The 23,929-nt window shown below is 36.7% G+C and overlaps 2 protein-coding genes across 3 annotated transcripts; both read left to right on the plus strand.

Annotated features, from left to right (window-relative positions):
- Positions 1 to 3,783: 3,783 nt before the first annotated feature.
- Positions 3,784 to 6,485, plus strand: LOC116736042 (short stature homeobox protein 2). The gene is made up of 3 exons (XM_032588256.1): positions 3,784 to 4,726; positions 5,016 to 5,173; positions 5,913 to 6,485. Exons 1-3 carry the CDS (start codon positions 4,390 to 4,392, stop codon positions 6,324 to 6,326), a joined length of 909 nt encoding a protein of 302 aa, XP_032444147.1. The 5' UTR covers positions 3,784 to 4,389; the 3' UTR covers positions 6,327 to 6,485.
- Positions 6,486 to 10,251: 3,766 nt separating this feature from the next.
- On the plus strand, positions 10,252 to 23,123 carry micall2a (mical-like 2a). 2 transcript variants are annotated; one of them, XM_032586319.1, is made up of 17 exons: positions 10,252 to 10,585; positions 10,760 to 10,808; positions 11,846 to 11,987; positions 12,102 to 12,268; positions 12,351 to 12,481; positions 12,563 to 13,054; positions 13,130 to 13,314; positions 16,081 to 16,141; positions 16,568 to 16,755; positions 17,655 to 17,759; positions 17,897 to 17,961; positions 18,116 to 18,239; positions 20,710 to 20,812; positions 20,974 to 21,047; positions 21,604 to 21,718; positions 21,819 to 21,865; positions 21,944 to 23,123. In XM_032586319.1, the coding sequence occupies exons 1-17, from the start codon at positions 10,443 to 10,445 to the stop codon at positions 22,021 to 22,023; spliced, it is 2,271 nt and encodes a 756-aa protein (XP_032442210.1). In that variant the 5' UTR covers positions 10,252 to 10,442; the 3' UTR covers positions 22,024 to 23,123. The 2 variants fall into 2 exon arrangements, with proteins under 2 accessions (XP_032442210.1, XP_032442211.1); XM_032586320.1 differs by lacking the exon at positions 10,760 to 10,808 and having other exon boundaries at positions 10,475 to 10,585.
- The last annotated feature ends 806 nt before the right edge of the window (positions 23,124 to 23,929 follow it).

The raw sequence follows: 23,929 nt of genomic DNA on the forward strand, positions 1-23,929 counted from the left end.
TTGGGTTTTTTTGTTCATGCATTTGATACAAATGTCGATTCAAGCAACTAGAGTGCAATGTAGATGTGTTTGCACAGAGTTGGACAAAAACGATCCAATATTTGTAATGGATTAAAAAGAAATGAGAGCAGTGATTGCAGTTGAGATTGACCCAATCTGATAAGTATAATGTGACACATCATTAACAGTAGAGGCATAAGTGACAACCCTCAAGCCTCACTTATACTTTCATTAAATATTGAGTATGTGCTCATTGCTGCTCCAGCCTGAAAATTACACCACACAGATAAATTCCCATGACAGCAGCTCTGACGATAATCATCCATCTTTGTATGACATTTGGCAGAACGCTTCTTTTATGAGATGAAGGACCATAGTAGTAGATGAGAAAGAATAATAATCTGCATTGTTCGTGATCACTATTATATCAGATCTTATCATACTGAGGGCAGATAGTTAATCCACTTCAGCCATGCCTGTCAGTAGGGGGGGGGGGAATATAGACCACATAATTTAATTAAAAATTAATTTTCGCCTTCACATTGAAGTAGATTTTTGCATTAGACTATGAATTTTAAAATAACTTTTAAATGTGGATATTTCGATCTTTAATCCAAGATCAGTAAAGTGTTGTAAACCTGTTGACCTTTGTCAACTATAGTGTTTTTGAATTCAATGGCAACATGTTATTGCACATTAAATACACACCCTGACTTTACAAACCTTTAAATGATCTGTTTTGTTTTAGTTCCTTTTTGCAGTTCAGGAAATGGAACTTATACCTGACGGCTGTTGTCAGTGAAATGGTTTGAGATTTTTCTTTTCCTCTCTGGTTGGAAATAAACAGTAAACAAAAAAACTATCAGAAGTTTGGGTTGTTTTTAACAGTCATTGATTTATTCTGTATGGGGGGGAAACCAAAGTGAATGAATGTCACAATCTTTGATTTGTCATGCTGTTGAAACAAGTTTTGACAGCGTTTCTGCATGTGTTAATTACCACGTTGACATCAGCTCACAATGGTAATATGACAATAATCTGCTATGTTTTTATTGTCTCAGGGTAATGTAAGATTTTAAAGTGTTACACAACCGTTCTTTTGTAGGCCCAAGATGTAGAAGCTACTTAAAATACTTAAAAGAAAAATAGGAAAAGCCCAATTTATTTGACTCTTGGCTTTGCTATCTGTTTCAATTTTGCTGTCCCCTTCTATCTGTAATGCATATTTTTTGTATCAGAACCATCCAAGACTCATGTGACATGAAAATCAAATCAAAAAGCGATACCATATTGACCAATATCTGACTTTAAAATCCAAACCTTTACACATTGAGACTTCAGGTGGACAATTTTCCTAGTTTAAGCTTTATGAAATGTTTAAACCAGCCTATTTTAAGTTTGTGGCAAGTGATCTGGATCACATTTGGGTTTGGCCGATCCCCAAGACAGTGCAGTCCGCAGGTCATAATCTGGAAGTGACTTCATGATTTTCATTCAGCAGCTGATCCAGAGAGTAGAAATACCAACAGGCATTGAAAAGGCATTAGCAGCAAACAATCTTATCTTGATGCATCATTAAGTTATCCACCAGAACGACTTCTGATCAGCTACTACCAGAACCAATCCCTCTAGTTTTTGTCAATTTTGGCCCCAATTATCCAAATCAATGGACATTAAAGGATTATGATCTGAGGTGTATTTAATTTTAAACCAGATGTCCCTAAGTCACCAATAACCAAAACAGGGACACTTATTTCATAAATCTATAACATCTCAAATTAGTCCAGACTTAAGTATACCAAGCAAATGCCAAAAAGAAACCAACCTCTCAGCTCCACCCAGCCTCAGCTTTTAGTTTCAACTAAAGATTTGAAGAAACACAAACTGCTCTGCAGCTTATTTCCTCCACTGAGGCATCAGTTTGGTGTTTGAACAGGTGCAGATGAAAGGGCCACAGGGGTGATGGAGTTTCAAGCCTTTTTTGCTACCTACAGAGGACCGACCGTCCTGTGACTCACCTGAGCTCTGGCCAGCTGCCTGTCTGATCAAAGCCACCTTAAGTTGCCTGTTTTATTGGTGACAACACCGACAGCTGGATGTTTCCCCCATCATCTGAACAGTCAGCGAGGTGTGTTGTTGGCTGATTTGTGTCTCTGGATTAATTGACACACCTGGGTTTAATTCACACAGACAGAGCTCATCGTCTCATCAGAGATCCGTCAGCGCTAAGCTGCAGCTGTCTCGCTCAGAGATGAAAAAAGTGTTAATAATCTTCCTGTCCTGACTGTTAATGTGCCGAGGTGTAGACATGGAAACATTCTTCATGTGTTAGGCAACACTTTATTACAAATAAAAAAAAGTTGTGTATGACAGTTGGATGATGATCAAAACTCAGTTTTGTTTCTCTCACAGATTTTGATCAATTTCAGAACTTTTCAAAAAACGCTAATGCACTATATTTAATAGAAAAATGTTCAATGCAGATGAGCAAAACCAATTAATTTAATCATAATTATGTTAGCTATCAAACCAGTAAAAAGAAAAAAAATCTTGTCAAATCTGAGAAAAATTGCTAAAGGGATTTCCACACCAGTTCTGCCAGACTTAACAAGCAGGTAACTCAAGCAGGTAAAAAACATTTTTGTAAACAAGCTGTAATGCTTACAACGGTATCATAGCATTTAATTCTCTTGAGATAACATCACGATAAGAACAGAGACAAGGAAAACTTATCTTCCACTCTTCATGCTATTTTGCAGCTATACAGTGGCACAGCTGTTTGTACTGAAAGTGCAACAGGAAACTTCACGGTCCTTCTACATGCAGTTTGCTTGATTGCATGTCTGATAGGTCGACTGGTCATTCTACGCATGTGGTTGTGCTTTCTCTGTGTTGCTCTTTGATAGAAGAGCGGTGCAGGATGTACCCTGCCTCTCACCCAATGATCTCTTGAGATTGACACCAGCGACTGGGAAAGATTATTTAGATAATCAAAATTCATTCTTTACATGGAGTAATGTTGCATGCTTCAATGAATTTTAACGGCTTGGGCGTGTCTTCTATAGACAATCATGTTTTATTTTAAGACATCAAATCTCAGGAAACATTGATTATATGCACTTAATGTAACATTTTGATATGGTGATATGATGTGGCTTTTTGCCCAGAGTGGTGCTGTCAAGGGGAGACATAATTCTATCGGTTTTACCCCATACAAACTAGAAGTTGCTTATTCAGTGAATCCACTGAATGGAAAATAATAACAATGTCCCTGCAGATATTTCTGTTTTCTATGGAGCCTGGGTGGCATTTTTGAATTTAACCATGAAATTCAAAATCTTGCTTTTTTAAGAATAAATTCTATTCCATAGATTTTAGACCTATTAACCTTCATTCTAAATGTGAAAATAATTTCTCCTACATATTTAATGTTCTTAATATAATTTTTTTTTCTAGTTCTTAATATTTATGACATGTTGCATGTTGAAGAAGCTGATTTTTGCTGTGGGAGTGAGTGTGTGTTTATTTTCGTGTGGGAAAGCGGAAAAAGGGGGCTTGCCCAAAACCCAGTGTGTGCAAGAAGCGCCACTGTGTATGCATGATAAAGCTACGTGGTACCAAATGTTTTAGTAATTTCAAAAAAATAAATTAATTAATTAAATCGGACATTTTTGAGAAAATCACCTGAATTGACACAAATATAGTACTCAATGTTGGAAAGGTTACAAATATGCAGATGCATGAAGATGAAAAGGTTCAGGACAAATAGAATACTGGCAAAGATTTAAAACAGCTGACAAACTCAGAGGTTTGTTAACCGGTGTGTTTGTTTTGGGACCTGTTTTTCAGGGTCTGCTACTCTTCTGTTTGCCTTTCATTCCACAGAACGGAGCAACGGTTTTCAAGACTTCTCTGTTGCAGCGGTTTGTTTTTATGGTTCTTGACACGGTTTAAGCTGGTCAGGTGATGGCTCGGGTAGCTTCTTGGTTGATCACGGTGCCTTTGGTCTTACTCACTGACACTTCAGAAGTCAAAGATGTTTCAACTTGTCCCAGAAGAAGTCTGAGAATGAGGATCATACGCTATATGTCAGAAAAAGATTGTAGGATTTATGTTGTTGGAAAAGCTACAACAAATAAAGCAAGTATGGATGGTGTGACGGTATTTAAGAGGTAAAATAAAATCCATTCCCATAAACTAAGCCCTGTGTGTTTGGTTTAATGTGACCAGGTAGGAGGGGGAAGCCAAGGTGAGACCACCTCCTACTCAAGCTCTACCTTCACTTTTTAAGCAACACCTTCTACCTGCACTGAGTGCCACAGCCACATGTAGCAGCAGCAGCGCCTGTAGCAAAGTGGATACATTGTTGAAGTTATACTTTTACCGTGGATGCTGGGATGCATGTCGCCATTCAAACAGCATCCCACTAGAAGTCACCTTGGCCCTTATCTGAGGAACATCATCAAAAATTGGACTCTTAATCAAGAGGACATGTTCAGCCCCAGTCAAATGGTGTCCACACTCTTCCCTGCAGTTTTTCATTCTCCTGCAGCTCACTTTTTCCCTGCGTTCCCAGCCAGACTGAGCACTCCACCTCAGTTCCTGATTCCTGGGCCCTTTTTTAGCTACGAATCCCTGAGGAATTATCTTCAGCCAGAGGCTTGCAAAGAATCTTTGCTGCTGGCCACACAGGCGGTTGGGATAGGACCACTAGCAGAAAGCGAAGGTGAGTTCTAACCTCAGTTAATTTGGCCAAAAATAATTCTCTTTCTGTGGTTTTGGACTTACTGAGATAGAGCGCAGCCCGAACTGGTACCCACAGCTTTTGAGACAGTCTGTGAGAATGAGTGTAAATGTTTACAAAAGACGGTCTAACAGCTCGTAACTAACAATCAATTATCAAGCAGTGTTAATGTGAGTCTAGTGATTGCCGCACTAATTATCCAATCTAGGGCCATTAGTTCCCCGTCACCCGTTGGCAGTTGTCTAATTGGTTCTTGTCCCATACTTTCCAGATGAACAGAGGCCAGTGAAGCAACGGCGTGCACGAGCCAACTACAGCAGCTGGCAGCTGGAGGAGCTGGAGAAGGCTTTCAAAACAACACACTACCCAGATGTCTTTATGAGGGAGGCCCTGGCCCTCAGACTGGATCTGATCGAGGCCAGAGTTCAGGTAAGTGGTGCTCTGAATGTCTGCTGGAACTGTTTCACGATCATATAAGTGGTGAACATTTGAGAGTCAGGCTGCACATGAAGCTTTTTTATTCCTGCTTTTTCTATTCTGTCAAAACCATTCAGAATGAGGGATATTATTGCCTTATTCAATCACTTTGTTTTAGATTTTATTTATTTGCTTTTTAAGAATCTGAACTTTTAAAAATGTGTGCCTCCTGCGTGACAAAATAAAGTTTTACACATTACTAGCAGGGACGATACACAATTCAAAATAGCCAAATTTTCCAAGCTTAGCACTATGTTTAACTTTATTCATTCTGCACCTTCATTTTGGACAATTAAATGCTTATTTTTCTCTTGAAATAAAGTCTTGGTAACACGAGGTAAGGCAAAAATCAAAAAAGTAAAAAGTGTTTAAATAAGATGAATAGAATCTGATAATTTTTCACTGTTGTCTTGAATAGCATCGGACATTTTTAGTCTTTAAATACAACTTCCATATTTATTTTCACTTTATACACATTACTGCATATTTAAAAAGACAATTACCAGACTTTTAGAATAATAGAATTTCAGATTTTCTTTTTCAAAAAATCAACTTTAAAGGTTATGCATTTTAAAAAATTGTGAAATTTAATACTTCAGTGTCTTGTCAATAAATTTCAAGTTCTTTAAAAAAAATCTACATTTTCTCACATTTCATGTCTGCTAATGTATTTTCTTTCATTTGCGTAAAGGTTTGGTTTCAAAACCGTCGAGCCAAGATGAGGCGGCAGTTAAAAATCCAAAGCCAGCTCGCTCGGCCTCTCATGAAAGGAGACGATGGCATAAGTGAGCAGAGGAGCCCAGATTTCACACAGACAGAAAGTTGCAACAGTGAGCCTTGGGAGAGACAACAGGAAGAAGAGATCTACCCATGGACAAAAGCGTCGGCTTCTGTGTCAAGTGTACGGAAGCAGCCCGTGACCCTGAGGTTGGGGAAGTGGGAGAGGCCGGAGGGACACAGCTCAGAGGAGCTGCGCTCCTGCAGCATTGCTAATCTGCGGGCCAAAGCCAGAGAGCATGAAGCTGAGATCCATAACACTGTAAACATGTCAGGCAGTGACTTACAGGCACAAACGCAGGAAACCGATGTCATTCCCAGTGACTAACAATGTTCCTTCTTCCTGTTTATACAGAAAAACTCTGGACATCATCAGTGTACTGAACTGTTTGAACTTCTTGGCAAACATGTCGTCACTTTGCCTTAAATAACAGACCATTGACTAAATAAATTATATTAAATGTATAATTTCTACGAAATCATGACTTATCAGATATTTTACCATATGAAATGTTGTTTAAAATGGATTTATTTTTTCCTCTTAATTCATGTAAAAAAAAATCTTATTATTAATCTTTATTAACTTTGTGAATAAAATTGTACTAAAAATAACTTTTAACGTTTAAAATAAGTATATTTTTGCTCAAAAAGATTTGAATGTATCCATATTTTTTTTCTTCTTAAAATTCTTCTTTTGACATTCATTCTCTAAAAACACATTGAATGATACTGGATAAAATATAAATTTTAACTCCCTATAATTAGTCTCCAGATACGATAGTTTTTAATTATTTTGCATTTTACATCTAACTCCATTAAAAATGCAAAGCAACCCAGATTTGTGTAGTTTTAATTCTTACATTTAGTGTGGAGGTTCCTGCATATGCATGCTTGTGATGAAGAAATAATATGACAATAATACTCACAAAGGTATTATGTACTAAAAGAAGTAGAACAATTAAAATTCTTTGATTCTTTTCTTTGTATTTGGTACATTTATTAAGAACTAAATACAATTTTGAGCTTTTGTGTTATTCTCCCACAGAAAAAATGTTAAATGGACCTGAAGTCAATCAAACAAATTTAAAAAGAGTGCAAATTGTTGCACAGATTTTGTTCAGTTTTAACGCTGAACAAAATCAGTGTTAAAATTGAAGTGTTAGACTGAAAGGAACCACTAAAAAGTTTGTGTGACTCACCAAAACCAAAACTCACAACTAAATTTGAGTTGTGTTAACTTGTTATTTTGTTTTTTTATTAACTTGTGGAGGACAAAAAACTCACAATAGTTATAAAAAAAATCTGCAATTACTTAACAATCTTTTTTTTTAATTAACATTTGAAAATAAATATATATGACATGCAACAGAAATCTTTTGTTAGTGGTGGCGTGTGTTTGCGTGTGCTTGTGTGTGTGTTTGTGGAGAGAGTGTTCAGCGGGCACCATAGGTAAACATTGGGGGCACAAACAATAAACCAACCCCCACTACACCCGCCGGCCTTTCGTCATGGCACCACTGATTCTTTCAGTTTGTATTTTCAGTGTAACATATCACAATTGCATCTGTTGAATGAGGTTAGAAATTCTCCACTTTATTTAACATCTGGTCATTTTATTTGCACTCTTGTCTCTGAATGCAGTTTTCAGCACATCTTAAATGTGATTGATGGTATGTTAATAGAACGCTCCACTGTGCTGAAGCTCTATCAGATAACAATGACAAATGACAAATGCTAACATCAGGGCAATGCAAAAATGGGATACAGTCAAGTAATTTCTAAATGAGTTTACTAATGACATCCCTGACCTCTGAGGTTACAGCCAGGATGTCTGCATGTAAGAACACAGTCCTGTCAGGAAAAGGCGGAAATAGCTAAAAAATGAAATCATGAATCCTGGTCCTATTGAACAGACAAATTCCACAGACAACTCTTGACTATTCCAGGAGCTGTTAAGCAATTAGGTTCTTATTCTTGTCTTTATTGTTAATTCCACACTTTTCAAAAACACCTGTAAAACTACAGAGGATAAGTTTGATTTTACCCTTAAGTAAATACAAACTTACATCCAATTTTTTTTTTGTCTTCAGAATCACAGATTGCATCTCAGAATTACATCAGTATTAAATTTTTTTTTTTTTAAAGTCATACTCTAGATAGGATAAAAGCATAAGCAAGAAAAAAAGGCACTTCTTTTGAAGATTTGCTTTGCTGATTCTAGTTTGAATCTTCTTTAAACAGTCATCTTTAGGAAAGTCCTCGAACAGTGCAGTGAGATACTGCCCCCTTCTGGGCATTAAGATGCTCCCACAAGCAGAAGAGATGGGGTTTAGATCAATCTGAAATATTTACATTCACTTAAAATAAATTTACAAAATCAAGTAGGTTGTATATTTCTTGGCAACGTAAAACTATTTGCTTTAGCAGCCATTGTCTAAATGTGGTACAATAGACAATAACTTATAGTGGTGACAGTTTTTGAGTGAATGAGGTCAGTCTGGGTTGCTCACATTTTATAGACTCAAATTAAGCTCTGGTCTCACACTAATTACATTCCCTGAGTCAGAGGTTTGAACTTTGTCTGACAAGATCAGTGGGTCAATTTTTTCTTTTCTAAATGGGTTAGGTCCAGCTTTTTTATTTCATGTTAATGTGGAATGAATCTGCCCCTATTCTAGCCATTTTCATATCCTCTATAATGCTTATATACCACACTTGTAATATAAGCATTATTATAACAGTTTTTCCTTATTTATGCAGTTTAGGATATGATAATAAATGAAGAGGTGCAAAAACAGCTGAATTAGTTGTAAAATGCTAACCTACTTGACAAGTACAATAATGGTGAATGTATAACTCCATGATCTCTATGCTAAAAAAAAAGAAAAATCTGTTTAATCTTCATGAAAATGAAGTGTTTTGCTCTGATAAGCAAACAAACAGATCAATTTATTGTACTTAACAAATTGATCTGAAGAATTAAAAGTTGTGAACTGATCTGATAGCAACTAATCTGAATTATCATTACCCATACAATATTTGGTCCCACAAATGTGAATTTTCTCATATTTGACCCAAATTATGTGAGTTTGGTTTAGCTCTTACTGTGAGTAGTTTGTGTCATTTGGCAATTATAAATTATGCAAGCAAAGAACATATGTGGAGTTCCACGATGTTCCATTCTTGGGGCTACTTTTACTGAATATCTATGCACAATCCCTATCACTAAATGTGTCCATAGTGAGAAAAAAAACTGCAAGGGAAGAGATCAGCACTTAGCAGATTTAATTATTATAAAAATTGCACAGCATGCAAGAAACATAGCTGCAGTTACAGAACCGGACTTGAATTTCAACATTCACGTAATAAGTAGACATGAAACCTTCTTAAAAAATACATCATGCCAAACATCAGAAAGAGCTCACATCACTCATTTAATTGCTCCACTATAACCTCCAAGTTTGTATTAACATACAGTTTAAAATGAATTACCCTAAAACCAAATACATTTCAGTGGTGCTTGTTGGATATGAAATATCTAATCAGGTCAGAGACATAAAACTGTTGTCTTCTCTAGAACAGAAATTAAAACATTATTGTTTACAATAGCTTTCCAATAGGCTAATTATTTTCATAAAAAATGAACACGTGGTTTACAAGATATATTTTACATTTTCCTTTTCATAAGATGCTTAAAGTTTTTGAATCATTTGCTGTACTTCTTGTTATTGATGTGTTTTTTGTTCCTTTACTTTCCTGTAAACTATACTGCTCAAAAAAATAAAGGGAACACTTTAAGTGTTAAACACCTGTTTAAGTGTTCCCTTTATTTTTTTGAGCAGTGTACATTACATTATTCTAAATATGAATACCTTGCCTTGTCTTGTCTCAGAAAACAAGACATCTTTCCAATAATAAGGCTGTAAGAAATTGTAACAACCCCTAAATGTTGAAAGTCCACTTCAATGAACTCCAGCTATGCTGTGAAAATGATATTAATAAATGTCTGCTCCGCTTTGTGTTGGTTTTAGGTTGAACAAAGTCAATTACATACATTAAAACATTCAGCAGTTAGGTGGAAAAGTACATAAATCATTAATAGAACGTTATTCCTTTCTTCTTTTTTTTTTTTTTTAGTCCACTTAAGGGCAAGTTTTAATCAGCTGCTGTGAATGACGGACTGCCATGCCTATGCCAATTAGTGTAATGAGCTGAGAAACCCACACCACTACCAGCAGAAACTCTTCCCGGAGAGTCAGCGGCTAGTCAGAGTAAAAACGAAGGAAACAGGACGCAGCTGCAGCGGCACAGTTCACGGTCAAACCCCCGAGCAGGGAAACTTTGTTTTTTTTTAAACTCCCCTTTCCTTTGCTTCCACCACAAACGCTCAAAGCTCCGCCGTTTTAGTCTGCTCTGCGTCTGAGGGAACCGCGTCGCTGGAAGCATGGCAGCTATCAAGGCGCTGGAGCAGTGGTGTAAAATTCAGTGTGATGGTTACAGAGATGTTGCCGTCACTAACATGACGACTTCATTCAGGAACGGACTGGCGTTTTGTGCTCTTATACACAAATACAGACCGGATCTCATGTAAGTAATTAAAATGTGTCAGATTGGATTATTTCTTTATTTTGTCTTGAACAAAGACGTTCTGCTACACTCAACAACTGAATGGTTTGTTGAGCTGTCCTGAAGATGAAACGTTTAAGAAAATATCTTTACTAGTTTTCTGTAATTCATTTGTTTATTTTTTTTTTCCCTCAGAGATTATGACTCACTAAAAAAGGAGGATGTGTTTGAGAACAATAGACTGGTAAGACGTGAAGTTGTTCAACATTTAGTTTACAAAATGAAGCAAATTTTAAACTGAAGCAAACCTGAAATGTGTTCCAAGACACACATTTTTATTCAACCCGGATGCATGACTGCACAGGCAGTAGTGGGCAATATTTGTTCTGTCCGTGGCATTTCTGTTGCTCGTTTAATAATTAGCTGTTGGTACATTTTTAATAGCACGGTCTACACTTTCACTTCAGATTTTCCTGCATTTATATTCTTAAGCTCATTTATTTGGATAACCTCTGGGTGATAAAAGCAGAAAGGTTGCTCATTTAGTCCTCTGCCATGGTAGCGGTTTCCTCTGAGAGTTGGGTCTCCTGCAGAGTACTACTCTTTGTATTACTTCCTTGTTGTCCTGGATGATCCTGGCAGTCAGCAAAAAACCTGATCTCAGGGGAATGGCTGTCCAGCCTATTCATTTTGAATGAAGCTTGCTGTCATCTGCTATTTGATCCACATCATGATGGATCTCTCTGTACTCTTCAGTGCCACAAGACAAACCAATTTGAGGTCAGGAGTAGAATGTTTGATTAGGCTAAGTTTTAAACTTCTGTTAATACCCCCCCACCCTGTGCTGAAACATGAGTGAAGTAATTTACACTCCTCTATATTTCATGAACAGTATCATGTTGCTTTTGGTGTTTTATTTATTTATTTATTTATTTATTTATTTTAATCTTGAGTCAAAAATTTGTCAGTTGCATGTGGTAAAAGTAGCTTTGTCTGCTTTAATTGTTACCAAAGCAGGTCCGTCTAGACTGATAATGAACAATGCTCTGGTACAATTCCCCACAAGCTGGCAGGAAGTTGCATTCATTATTCATCATCCTTTTTTGACCTTTCTGAACCTCAGTACTGAATGCTTCCACTCTATTTAAAGTCACTTTGTTATATGTTCAACTTACTAAAATAATTATTCATTGCTAGGATAAAGTCTTGCACCATCTGTTTTTGTGTTGTGTGGTAAGACTGGCTCTTACATTACATTTGCACCATTTTTTTTTTCTTAAGGCCTTTCAAGTTGCAGAAGAGAAGTTGGGCATTCCAGCTTTGTTAGATGCTGAAGACATGGTGGCTTTAAAGATCCCTGACAGGCTGAGCATTCTAACTTATGTGTCTCAGTACTACAACTACTTCAAAGGACGACCTTCTAGTGGGTGTCTTTTCCTTGGAAATTTTTGTTCCATAAAAAAATGTCAAACATTGGTCATATATACAATTTGTTGGAGTGTATCTTTCTCTTTAATAAAGTGTAACTTCTCCTTAGTTGGTGGAGTCAAAAGGCCAGCAGAGGGCTCCAAGGAAGAGCCATCAGAGAAGAAAAATCAACCAGTGGTCACCAAAATGTTGGAGTCTAAATCTGGCATGGAGAACTGTTTACCTTCCACTGTCACTGTTCGCAAATCACCAAAGGTGGATGGAACTGCTGTGGAGGTTAGTTTTGTTTCTTTTAATTAATTATCAAACAGTAGATTGTTTTTTTTTTTTTTCATTTGAGTTTTTTTCTTCTTTTCAGAGGGTGGTTTTGGCTGACAGTGTAAATAAGACTGGAACTCTTAACAGCAAATGTGTTGCATGCAAGAGTCACGTCCACCTGGTGCAGAGACACTTTGTAGAAGGAAAACTCTACCACAGAAGCTGTTTCAAGTAAGGGAAGTCTATTAACGGGAATGTTTTTTGTAATATATATTTTTTTCCATTTGTAATATAAATACTACATTTCCTTAGGTGCACTGAGTGCTCCTCCGTACTTCATACAGGAAGTTACAAACCTGGGAAGAATCCAGGCACATTTGTCTGTAACACCCATCAGAACAGTTCCAAAACCTATCTCTTGAATGCAACTGGATCATGTAATTCGGCTGTGCCACTAGACTGTGCTGTGAAGACTCTTTTGGCACCACCAACTGCATCCTCTGTGCTATCAGCCCCAATCAATGCTGTGCCAAAGTCATTAAGTCCTGCTCCGAATTCCCAATCTTGGACAGCCTCAGCCCAGAAGACTCAGGCAGCCAGGCAGAGGTTTTTCCAAACTGTGCCGCATGTTGCAGGATCTTCAACTGGAAATGGGAAGCCCATCATGTCCTCGGGAGATCCAAAGGTCCCTCTGAGTTCTGGTGATGGAAACAAGGGTAGGCAGATGATCGGAAAGAAACTAGGTGGGGAAAACTGCAACAATAACAACAAGAACCTGTTCACTATCAGATCTGCAGAAAGTCGGCAAGTATCACTACAACAGAGTCTGTTTCTATGAATATGGACTTTATTTGATTGTGAGGACTTTTTCCTTTGTAGATTTTGTGTTGACCCAGTTTCAAAAGACTTCCCTGGTTTGAGGAAGAATAAAGGCAACCAAGACGCAGCAGGAAACCGGGAAAGACAAACCGGTACCAGCCAAGCAAACAATGATGAATCACAATGTCTGAAGACTATCAACAAGGACAACACCAGGCCAACTGCGGTACACACAACGGCCAAAGGTACGCTCCATGCAATTTCAGATTACTTGTTCTTGATCCACTATTTGACATGTTGCCAACACCCCCACCTCAACATCATTCTTTCTGTCTGCCTCAGACATTTATAGAAAACAAAGCTCTTTTGTCATTGCTGCCCCATTTTACACAGCCAGAGCATTTGGCAGGCTTTTAGCTGACATTTCTGTCTCAAACTAATGAACTTTTATTGAACTGTCATTCTCCTGGGATGGATGCATGTGAATAGTTGTCAGTGGGTTTGAAGACTGGCACATAATTGTTGGATTTAATTGTGAATACTATCAGAGCTGTTTAATATTAAATTTTTTTTTTACAGTGACAAGTCTTTTGGACTTGAAAATTACCTGCTTAGTTATATGTACCTTGAGAATCTTGCAAATTACAGAATGTGGTTTGGATCTCTTTCGGGGAATCTTTGTGTAGAGGATTCGTCAGTCTCGTGAGTGAGATTTCAAGACGCTAGCTGCTGGGGGGCGGGAAACAAAACAAAATCATTGCAAGCGTGACAGTCTAAAAGATAAAGACTTGAGATGATGGCAATAGTCAAAATTTTTAAGAGCTATACTTGATATATGATACTTGAGGTCTGGTGGCTCAAAAGGGGATATGCTAAAAAAAAAAAGTTTGTTCTTTTTTTATTATCACACAGTGTTGTATAAAGTACTGAAATCTCAGAGTCAAGTAAAAGTACAAGTACCTCTCCAAAATATGACTTTGGTAAAAGTCGAAGTCACTGACTGAAATGTTACTTGAGTAAAAGTCTTAAAGTATTTGAAACTTCTTGTACTTAAGTATGGAAATTACTGTAAAAATGGATGTACTCAAGTAATGTAATGAAAAGTACAAGTAAAAAGTAAAACAAAGCAAATGCAGTTTGAATGACATTTTTTATATTTTGGTAAACTTGTCAAATACACTTAAAATAATGTACCCAACCAAGTGCAGGCAAAATGAAACCTGCTAATAGATATACCTGCAGGCATCATTTAGTTAAGAAAATTAGGTGCTTTACCTATAGCACAAGGTTAACTTAACCTGCTTTACAACTGAACCAGCTTCTTAGTATACCCTCCAGGACAGAAAATACAAAGTTTTTGTAAGCCTTAAGTTTTCCCTTCAAGTAAGGTCAGTGCTGAAAATGAGAAAAATAAATAGTACAGAAAATGCGGCCAACATGAAGAAAAAGAGCTGTTACGATTACTCTACTTCACAAATCAGTGAATCAGTCAATGCTACAGTCAGTAGGTGGTGCACACAACTGGTCATTATGCAAAAGAAAAAAAGAATTGGGAGGGAAATGCAGCTTATTGGCATCTGTAAACCTGGTTTTGAACTTGCATGCCTTTCCTATATTCGTTAAATTTAGTCTAAATTGCTATTGCTATGGCTTCTGTCCCCCCTTGAACAGAGGAGTCTAGGTAGCCTGCTACAGTCAACATTAGGCCTAAGCTAAATACACCACGTGTGGAACTGAAACAATGCCAAACAAAGTTCATTTATGGTCAAGATTTCACAATACAGTAGTGCCTAGTGACCAAGCTATAGTTACTGAAACAGGAGGATTATAACCATTTCATAAGAAGTTACCTCGATGTGTTTCTTCAAGTTGGACGGGGAGTTTTTGTAAGATAGAATTTCCATGTGACTGCTACTGATTGCGAGACTTGCTTTGTGTTTAATGGGAGAAGCGAAACAGGTGTATCCTAATTAAAAGTAAAGAAATCAAGAAATGGTAAAAAATGTGGAATGAAGATAAGAAAGGAAGAAGATTATATGAAGTACAAAAGTCAGTTTGAATTCGAAGCAATGAACGAAACAGAAGAGAAGAAATAATAATTAGTAGATTAAGAGTAGGTCATACCTACTTAAATGACATGCTTTATAAAATAGGGAGGAAAAATAATGATAAATGTGAGAGATGTGGAGAGAAAGAAAATGTAGAACACATATTGATGAACTGTAAGTCAAATGAACTCGAAAGGGAAGAATTAAAGAGAATAGTTAGAAATATGGGGCATGAATGGAATCTTAAAGGTATATTAGGAAATGAAGGAAACATAACAGATATTCACAAATTAAGGAAAGCATTGTTTATTTATCTTAAGAATACAAAATTAAAAAGTAGAATTTAATAGATATGAAGTAATGCTTCTACACACTCATGTACAGTAGGTGGCGGTATGCACCTTAAAGTTGCTTGTGATCCGCCATAATAGAAAAGAAGAAGAAGAAGAAGTATCCTATTGGTGGTGATGAACAAGCCCAGGCAAGCAGGCTACGGACTTTGTTCGGTAGCCTGCTTGCTACTTGCTAATCAGTAGGTGGGGTCAAAACACTTGCGTTTCTCTCTCTCGCTTTTTTGTAACGAGTAACTAAACCACACATTGAAAATGTATCGGAGTAAAAGTACGCAATTAAGTTCGGAAATATAGTGAAGTAAAAGTGAAAGTCATCAAAAATTTTCATACTCCAGGAAAGTATGAAGTACTCCAAAATATACTTAAGTAAAGTAGTGAAGTATTTTTACTTCGTTACTATACAACACTGTTATCACACATGTAGTAGCAGTGTGTGGCAGGTCTTCTGTTAGTTGTAATTTGTAGTGCTGCCTGTAGATGACTCTATACTACAGTTTTTTTTAATGTTTGTTTGTTTTTTCCAAAAACAGTTTACTTCTGACCATACAGACAGGCTGTTTTAATTACATGTTTGCTTTTTAATAATTTTTTCCCCTGCTTGTTTCTACAGGTCCCATCTACCAGGAGTGGCAAACAAATCTCACACCAGTGAAAACTGAGCAAGGATTAAAGTAAGTGTTTACAAGTATATTAATATTCACTAATGCTAATTAGTTCAGACACAAGTCCAGGGGTCGCATTAGTGAACTAAGTCTTGGAAGAATGTATGTGTCTGACCTCTCAGCTTATCCACTCTCTAGAATGCAGACTCGCAGAATTTCCTCCATTCCTCTTGTTGACTGGTTCAGAGTTCAGCCGCTTGCTCTGTCTCCCATCTTAACAAGCCCCAAGGAGTGCCTGGCCTGACTGTCTCTCCGCTAACTCTTAATTTTAACCTCTCTATTCAATGTTTCATCTTTCTCTACATCATTTTAGTATTACAAAATACCAGGTGAGGCAGTCTAATCTGTTTTCCATTCTTTAAAAACTTTAAAGCATTTGTTGTTTTTGGATTTTTTTTGAATTGTTTTATTTTTTTAACTGTTTCTCTTCTGTAGAGCTTGTCAACCTGAACATCCTTCACTTTGCTACACAACCACAACTTCATGTAATGTTCCCATTGGTGCAACAAGGCCTACCGCAGGTCAAACACCTGCACAACCTCCAGTTGCCTTTGGTCTGTCTGAACCCATGTGCTTAAAGGAAGTCAATCCCAGGAAACCCCTGCCTATTTGTGAAAGTGTCGGTGAGGCTTTTATTTGCATAATGATTACATCAAGCAATTATAACACATGTTGTGTTTTTGATATATTTTAGTTTTTTTTTTATTTTTATGTAGCACCAATTCACAATTGATGTCACTTTGAGGCACTCAGATTATTTTGCCTGATTCAAATTTGTCACGTTCATTTCAGTCTGACACAATTGTGGTTTTATCCACTTACATACAGTTCAGTTCAAATGTAATTGATTTCAATGAACAGCTTCATTGAGTCAATGCTACTATAGTAAAATAACTTTTTACAGCCTCTGGAAAATTTATGCAATCATGTTAATTTTAAAATGAAAACTTCAAGTCAATATGAATATCACCTGAAATCCTGTCTAGCTAAACATAACAGCAGTATTCTGTGGCATAAACTTTATAAACTTCTGTACATTGTCTTGGATCTGATGTGGGATTTTATCCTATTATCACATGCAAATTGGAGGAAAAAAGAACAGGCAATGGACTCTTGACTATTGTACATGGTCGGTATTTCTTGTCTAGCACCTCTGAAATCAAAGTGGGTGTTATGAGCCATGTCAGAACATGAAAAGGTTAAATTCTTTTGCATAATCAGTCTAATGTACCTTTAAGCTACAAGTACAAAATAATACCGCACTGATATTAAAACAGCTACATTAAAGGCATGAGATCAGATTTTTATCAGAGAAACACAAACCTCTACTCAAACTTTCCTAAAATGTTGTCAGTTGGCTTGTAGTTTCAACCAGTGGTGTGAACTGAAGAGTGATACAAGATGAACATCTGTTCCATCATGGGCATAGGCAGATGTAAATGTTGTTACTGAGATGAATCTCTTGCAAGAACTTCTGAACTGCCAATCTAAAATGTGTAAAACCTTCTGTTCTTCCTCTTAGGCTTTAAACAAGCTAGTTGCTCACCTGTGAAATCCCCACTCAGACCTCCAGCTGTGGAATCTATTAATTCAACAACTGCTTTAGACATTCTCGAGAATCCTTCAGGTTGGTTTCCACTTGCTTTTAAAATGATCAAAGCCAGACAGTGTGTAGATCTTGAGTTTTTGTAAGTCAATTTTGACAATGCTGTCTGAAAAGCTGGCATGAAAGGACCATCTAATCCTGTTTTATCTACCTCTTAGCTGCTAAAAAGGGAAAGTATTTGTCACCCACCGCCGCCTTCAGGACTGAAATGAGGTCACCCTCTGTAAGTTCCTCCATTAAGTATCTTAAGAGATTAATTAACACTTCCGCAAATATGCTTTCATTACATTCTTAGTGAAAAATTGTGGAGCTTCTTTAGGTTAAGAGTAAAAATGTATAATTAAAATAATCTTTCTTTTTTTTTTTTCCCCGATCAGTGGATGTTTCATCACATTCCGGTAGAGCAAATTGAGAGGGAGCTGGATGATATCGAGATGAACCTGGTTCAGCTGGAGAGGGAGGGCATTGAGCTGGAAAAGCAGCTCCGCAGCTTTGAGGAAGGTTGGTTAGCCTTTTCCAAAAACTGACACTTATTGCACTTGTTTTTATAGAAGAATAATTTCAGGTTTCTGCTCAGACGCTTTCAGTGTTGGATTCTTTTTCGAAGATGCCATTTTATGTTTTCTATTAAAGAAACTTCACTAAAATGTTCATTAATTGCATCCAATAATTAGCACTCAGGTCTGTATCTCTATTCTTTAAGTATCATGTTCCTGCTGCTATCTAATGTTTTTATGCTAGTATTTAAGATGAGCTTCACTTTTCGTGTCTTCTAGTCAGACATGCGTTGGTCTTGGAGATGAATAATCCACTGTCCACTCAGTGGCCACCACTCGCTTATTTTCAGCAAATGATATACACCCAAATATATTTTACATTTGTATGGACTTCTGAATCCCAGGGGGATATCAAGAGTTGTGCCCCGATTGCCTCACACATTCGCTCACTGTCTGCAGGGTAAATTACCTGCCATCTCTATTACAGTTATTGCTGCCAAATGAGGTGAGAGGCACAGCCAGCCCACAGAGATGCAGTCTCTCCTTTGTGGTTGTGGGAGTGGGGGACCTGATTGCTTTGCTCAAGGTCAACATGACTGGATTTTTGCAACATTTAAATATTAAACTTTCTAGCTGTATAAACTCTCTATAACTAATGTATATTGGGATTTGATGCACAAAGGATCATACACTATTGTGTGTCATTCAGGAGGTGACAAAATGTATTCAGTTGTAGGTAATCCCTAATTACAGCACCAACGTTTACGCTGAATTGTAGGTTTATGTGAGTTATGAGCTCTAACTTCCTGGTCACTGCATCAGGTGTGACCTATTGGCAGCAGAGTCCATCCAACTGGTCCATTACAAAGTGTGAATGTCTGACCACTAGAATTATGGTATCGTACAATATATTGTGCACAGTGATTGCAATTATGGTTACCATTCAATATAAAGACAGTGTTACTTTAACTATTTATAATTTTTTATTACTTCATTTAATATAATTTGTGCCCCTCTTTATATATTTGGTTATTTGAATTGTGAGCATGTAGGAAGGTTGTTGTAGGGTTTGGGGTAAGGGTATTTCTAGACTATCAGTTATCTCTGTCAACTTGTATTTATTGTTTTACTTTTCTGGTTTTATGTTTTAAGGTTTGTTTCAACAGAAGAATCTGATTTTGCTTCTTAACTAGATTTGGGACCGAGTATCAAATTGGAACCGGAATTCTCAAAGTGCATAGGAACCATTGACTAAACAAATGTATTCTGGGTCAAGACAAGTACTTCTTTTGGGGGACAAAGTATATTTTATTTAATCTACCAGTTCAACTACAGTCAGTCCTAAAGCTTTGACCTATAAATGACCTGATCTTTAATTAGATTTTAAACTGGTTTCATTTTAATTTCAAGTGTGGGAAAAACCACATGGCAGAAATTCTACAATGTCATTCTTCATTAAACAAAGATGAACAAAATGTAAGAGTTCAGCTCAAACGCTAAAAATTCTCCTCACCATGACTGCATTATCAGGCTGGGAAGATGAAGCTATTATTGAAAAGTATTGTGCCTCTCAAGACCATTGTAGGGGGCTCTGTAATGGCCTTTAACTCATGTTGATTTCCATATGTCTCTCTTAATCTCTTTGAGTCTTCCAGTCTTTATAAATATTTAAACAGATCAGTTCATAGTTTTTTCTTTTTAAATATCTTAAGTTGGTGATCAAAATCAAATCTGAGCTTCATTTTGGACATTTCTCCCTTGATCTCAATGCACTCCTCCTCGATTGAAACCTTGCATAGCATTTCATACTGCTACGAAACCGTATAATAGTAGATTTTTATAACTGCACATTTTAGAGCAGCTTGTTATGCTCTAAAGTGTTCAGATCAAATCAGAATGTTAAGCACTTATGTTTTATAGGGAAGTAATTAATTTTACAGAAAAATGTTTTGCACTAAGTGCAAAACATGTTTAATACTAAAATTGCCAAAAGTGACTATTAGATTTGCATCTTTAACTCCATCCCAAAAGGTGAAGCACTCCTGTCCCAAACTTAAAATTCACAGAAATCTATCTTGTAAATATCTAAAATAAGCCAATCATCTTATAAAAAATAAAATATTCTTTGTGCTCATTTTTAAATTTATTCACATGAATCTTTGATGCTGTCATTGTTCACCTGAAGAGCACAGTTCTGAAGATGTACATAAATGCTTCATTTGTCCCTGCAGGATTTCCTTTACTCCAGTTGGACACATTTAAATGAGATCTGTTGACTTGTATCAGCCACCCAGAACGGATGAATTGCATTTACAAAAAAGTAATCACTGGACGTTTTGACTAAAATATTTTAGAACTTTAAATGAACTGCCCCTGATTGCTGTGTACATATTAGTGACTGTGAGTTGTACAACTACTAATTCCAGAATATTAATATCTTCTGAAATACACCTTGTATATCAATCTGTTTGCAGAGGGAGAAGGGGACATATTAATGGATCCACTGATGGTAGACTGGTTTAACCTCATTCGCAAAAAGCAGATGTACATCAGGAAGGAATCTGAGCTGGTTTACCTGTGAGTAATACTTTTTAGATGCACTTTTTTAATGTGTGTGTATGTACAGTAGGTGTGAACTTGTTTCAAAGCTAAAAATACGAGAGACTTGTGATCTGTACTCGTAAACACAAACTGCATAATTTAAGATGTCTGGTAGCTTAATGAACATTTTATTGCAGAGCCAGGACTCAGGAGCTGGAGCAGCAGCAGCCAGGAGTGGAGGTAGAACTTCGGCGGCTGCTGGAAAAGCCAGGTAAAACTAGGATCACCAAAATTTTTAACCTGCTTCCCAACCAGGCAGGCCTTTGTCCCAATTATGAAACGCTTTGATCACCAGTCACCATAAGCTGTGGGCACACTGCTCTGATATTTGATAGGCTCCTGAAAGTGTTTCTGTTTAAAAGTAGGAACATCTTCCTATTCCTTTTCAAACAGAAAAGTAGTGGCAAAAACAAAACATTTTTGTTTTTGTTTACACGTTTTCGCTTGTCTTACTGATTTCTTGTTTTTAAAAATAAATGAAAAGTAAATATCTACCATACAATATATTTTGAAAGAGTTGGCTATGGAATTTGAGATATAAAGAATACACTAAATGCATGGTTAGTCTGCTTGGTTAAGGGAAATATTTTTAGTTTGCAACATAACAGACTGAAGGCATGGAGAGAGAGAGCTCTTTTCCATGCAGGCGAACATGATGTGAAAATGTCAGTGTATAACAACTAGCTAATATCCAGACTCAAACTTTATACAGTTTGAGTCTGGACTTGAAAATGAGAATCACGACTGTCTATATAATCCAATCGCAGATCACTTGAAGTCAAGAGACGAGCAACACAGGGAGAGGAAGCTGCTGCAGCAACTGATGGAGATTGTGGATGGTAGAAATGAGATTGTGGAGGTGCTTGACGAAGACAGGTTGAGGTAACATAAGGAATATTTAAGAGTACTTTTAAGAATTTGTCAAATGCATTTTGTAGGTTTATGTGGTGCTTATTTTTATTTATTTATTTTTTTTCATCAGGGAAGTGGAAGAGGACAAACAGTTGAATAAGATGATGCAAGATCTTGGTAAGCACTTACCCATCAAAAAATACATTTTTTACAAGACACCTTAATAAGCCATTTTATTTTTTCCGGGGAGAACAGGAGTGAAGAAAAGCAAAACTAAAAGGAAATCCTCCATCTCAAAAATCTTCAAACGAAGAAGCAAAAGGCGGGTTGAATGATGATCAAGGAAATGTTATGTATAACCTTTCAACATTCTTCTAAACAAAAGTCCTGTTTATAAAATTGAAATGAACTCAAATTGAGCAGTGGTTAACGTGTTAAATGTTGGTTTAAAATTCACATTCAGTTCTTTTGTTTGTTGTTTTTTTTTTATGATGACTTAGTTTTTTCCTTCCAGGATTTTTCTCACACATTGCTTCACTGTTAAAATATTAATATGTTTTAAGCTTTGTAAAAAAAAAAAGTTTATTCTATCAGAACACTGCACCCAAAGCCTTTCACAATTTAAGAATTTGTTTTAGAAAAGTATGAAATTGATATTCCAACTAGAATTTGATGTTTAATTTTCAGCAATATTTATTGCATTTAGTTAAACACTATCCTGTATTTTAGGTTGTGACCAACATTTTAAAATCTAAAGTACAGAGAAAGTCTGGCTGCTCTTGTATGTGCATGATCCTTCAAAAGTCTTGGTCCAAAATTGAACTATTTAAGTATTTATTTAATAATGGCTTTTAACTAATTTACCTAAAGGATATTAGAGGTCTTCCTCATTAACTTCGAATGTGTCTGGAGCCACACATGTTGAGCTGCTGCAGGTTGTGGCTCATCTCCCGCTGTACTGTAGGTGGCAGCCTGGGTATGCAGTATCACAAGGCAAGAACTTGGGGAAATCCAATTTGCCACAGTACAGACAGTTAATTTCTTTGCTAATTTTATAAATGCCACAAAAAGTGTTCAGCTGTGCTGATGCAATAACATTATGTGAAAGAGGATTAGGCAGAGCTGTAGCTCATGGCTGAGGAAAGGCTTACAAACTATAGGTTGTATTAAGCATTTTATCTCGGAACCAGGTTTAATTAAACATTACTCTTTGCTGATATCTGCATCAGAATGGCTCCATACCTGAGCTATTAAAATGTTCAAAGGACATGTGGAGTTGCTCATCTGTGAAAATGTCTTTTTGCTGTGTTTGTGATAAAATGTTTTATAATTTTACATACACTCTAAAGGTGCTATTAAACCGTATGTACACTTTTCTATTTATAATAATTTAAAACTTGAAATCTATTCAATAAAAATCCTTCTAAGACTGCTATGCATAGTGACTTTTTTTATTATTATTTTTACCCAGATTATTAAACTAAGGTGATCCCTTCCTTTTTAAGAGTGTTTTGCGATTTGATCCAAAAACGAGACGCTCGTATGGAAGCAAACTCCATGCATCAAGGATAAGTGTTGACTTAAAAACAGCATTACATTTTACTTTAAATAAAGCCTTTTTAAAAGCAACGTTAAAATGAATGCAATAAACCGATGACAGTAAATTAACACTTCTCTCATTTTGAGATGCATGAAATCGTGATCACAAACTTGGAACAAAAATCTTTCTAGCTGAGCAGAGTTGGGGATGATATTGGTACAAAAAAACCAAAAAAAAACGCCATGCGTGATGTGGGTGACAGTCAAGACTGAATGTGTGATATTAGAGTTAATTAAAGCTTTGCGCCCCATCTACTGCGAATGCTTGCACTTCTGCAATTAAGAATCAAAGGCGAGGGCTTAGTGTCGGGTGGGGTTTGGGTGGTGGGGGTGTCTAATACACGGCTTTAACAGGAATGGGGACCTGATTTGCCGAGCTCCTAGCGACAAGCATTAACAACAGCCTCAAATTAGAGGTACATTAATATTCATAAGTAAAACAATTCATCCTGTGAATGTGTGATGAAATGGAATCCTCTGAGGTGAGCTCTCGTGTCCAGGCTGCCATCATTCATTAAAATATGCCATTACCCATGAAGTGCTTAATCTTTATGAAAGGGTGGTAAAAATCAGTTTGAGGTAGAATCTCTACAACTGTTGAGCACATTTTTATATTGTTAATCCTGTACATTTTTAGGACTG

Source organism: Xiphophorus hellerii, chromosome 16 (assembly GCF_003331165.1).
Source record: "Xiphophorus hellerii strain 12219 chromosome 16, Xiphophorus_hellerii-4.1, whole genome shotgun sequence".
NCBI classification, from domain to species: Eukaryota; Metazoa; Chordata; class Actinopteri; order Cyprinodontiformes; family Poeciliidae; genus Xiphophorus; species Xiphophorus hellerii.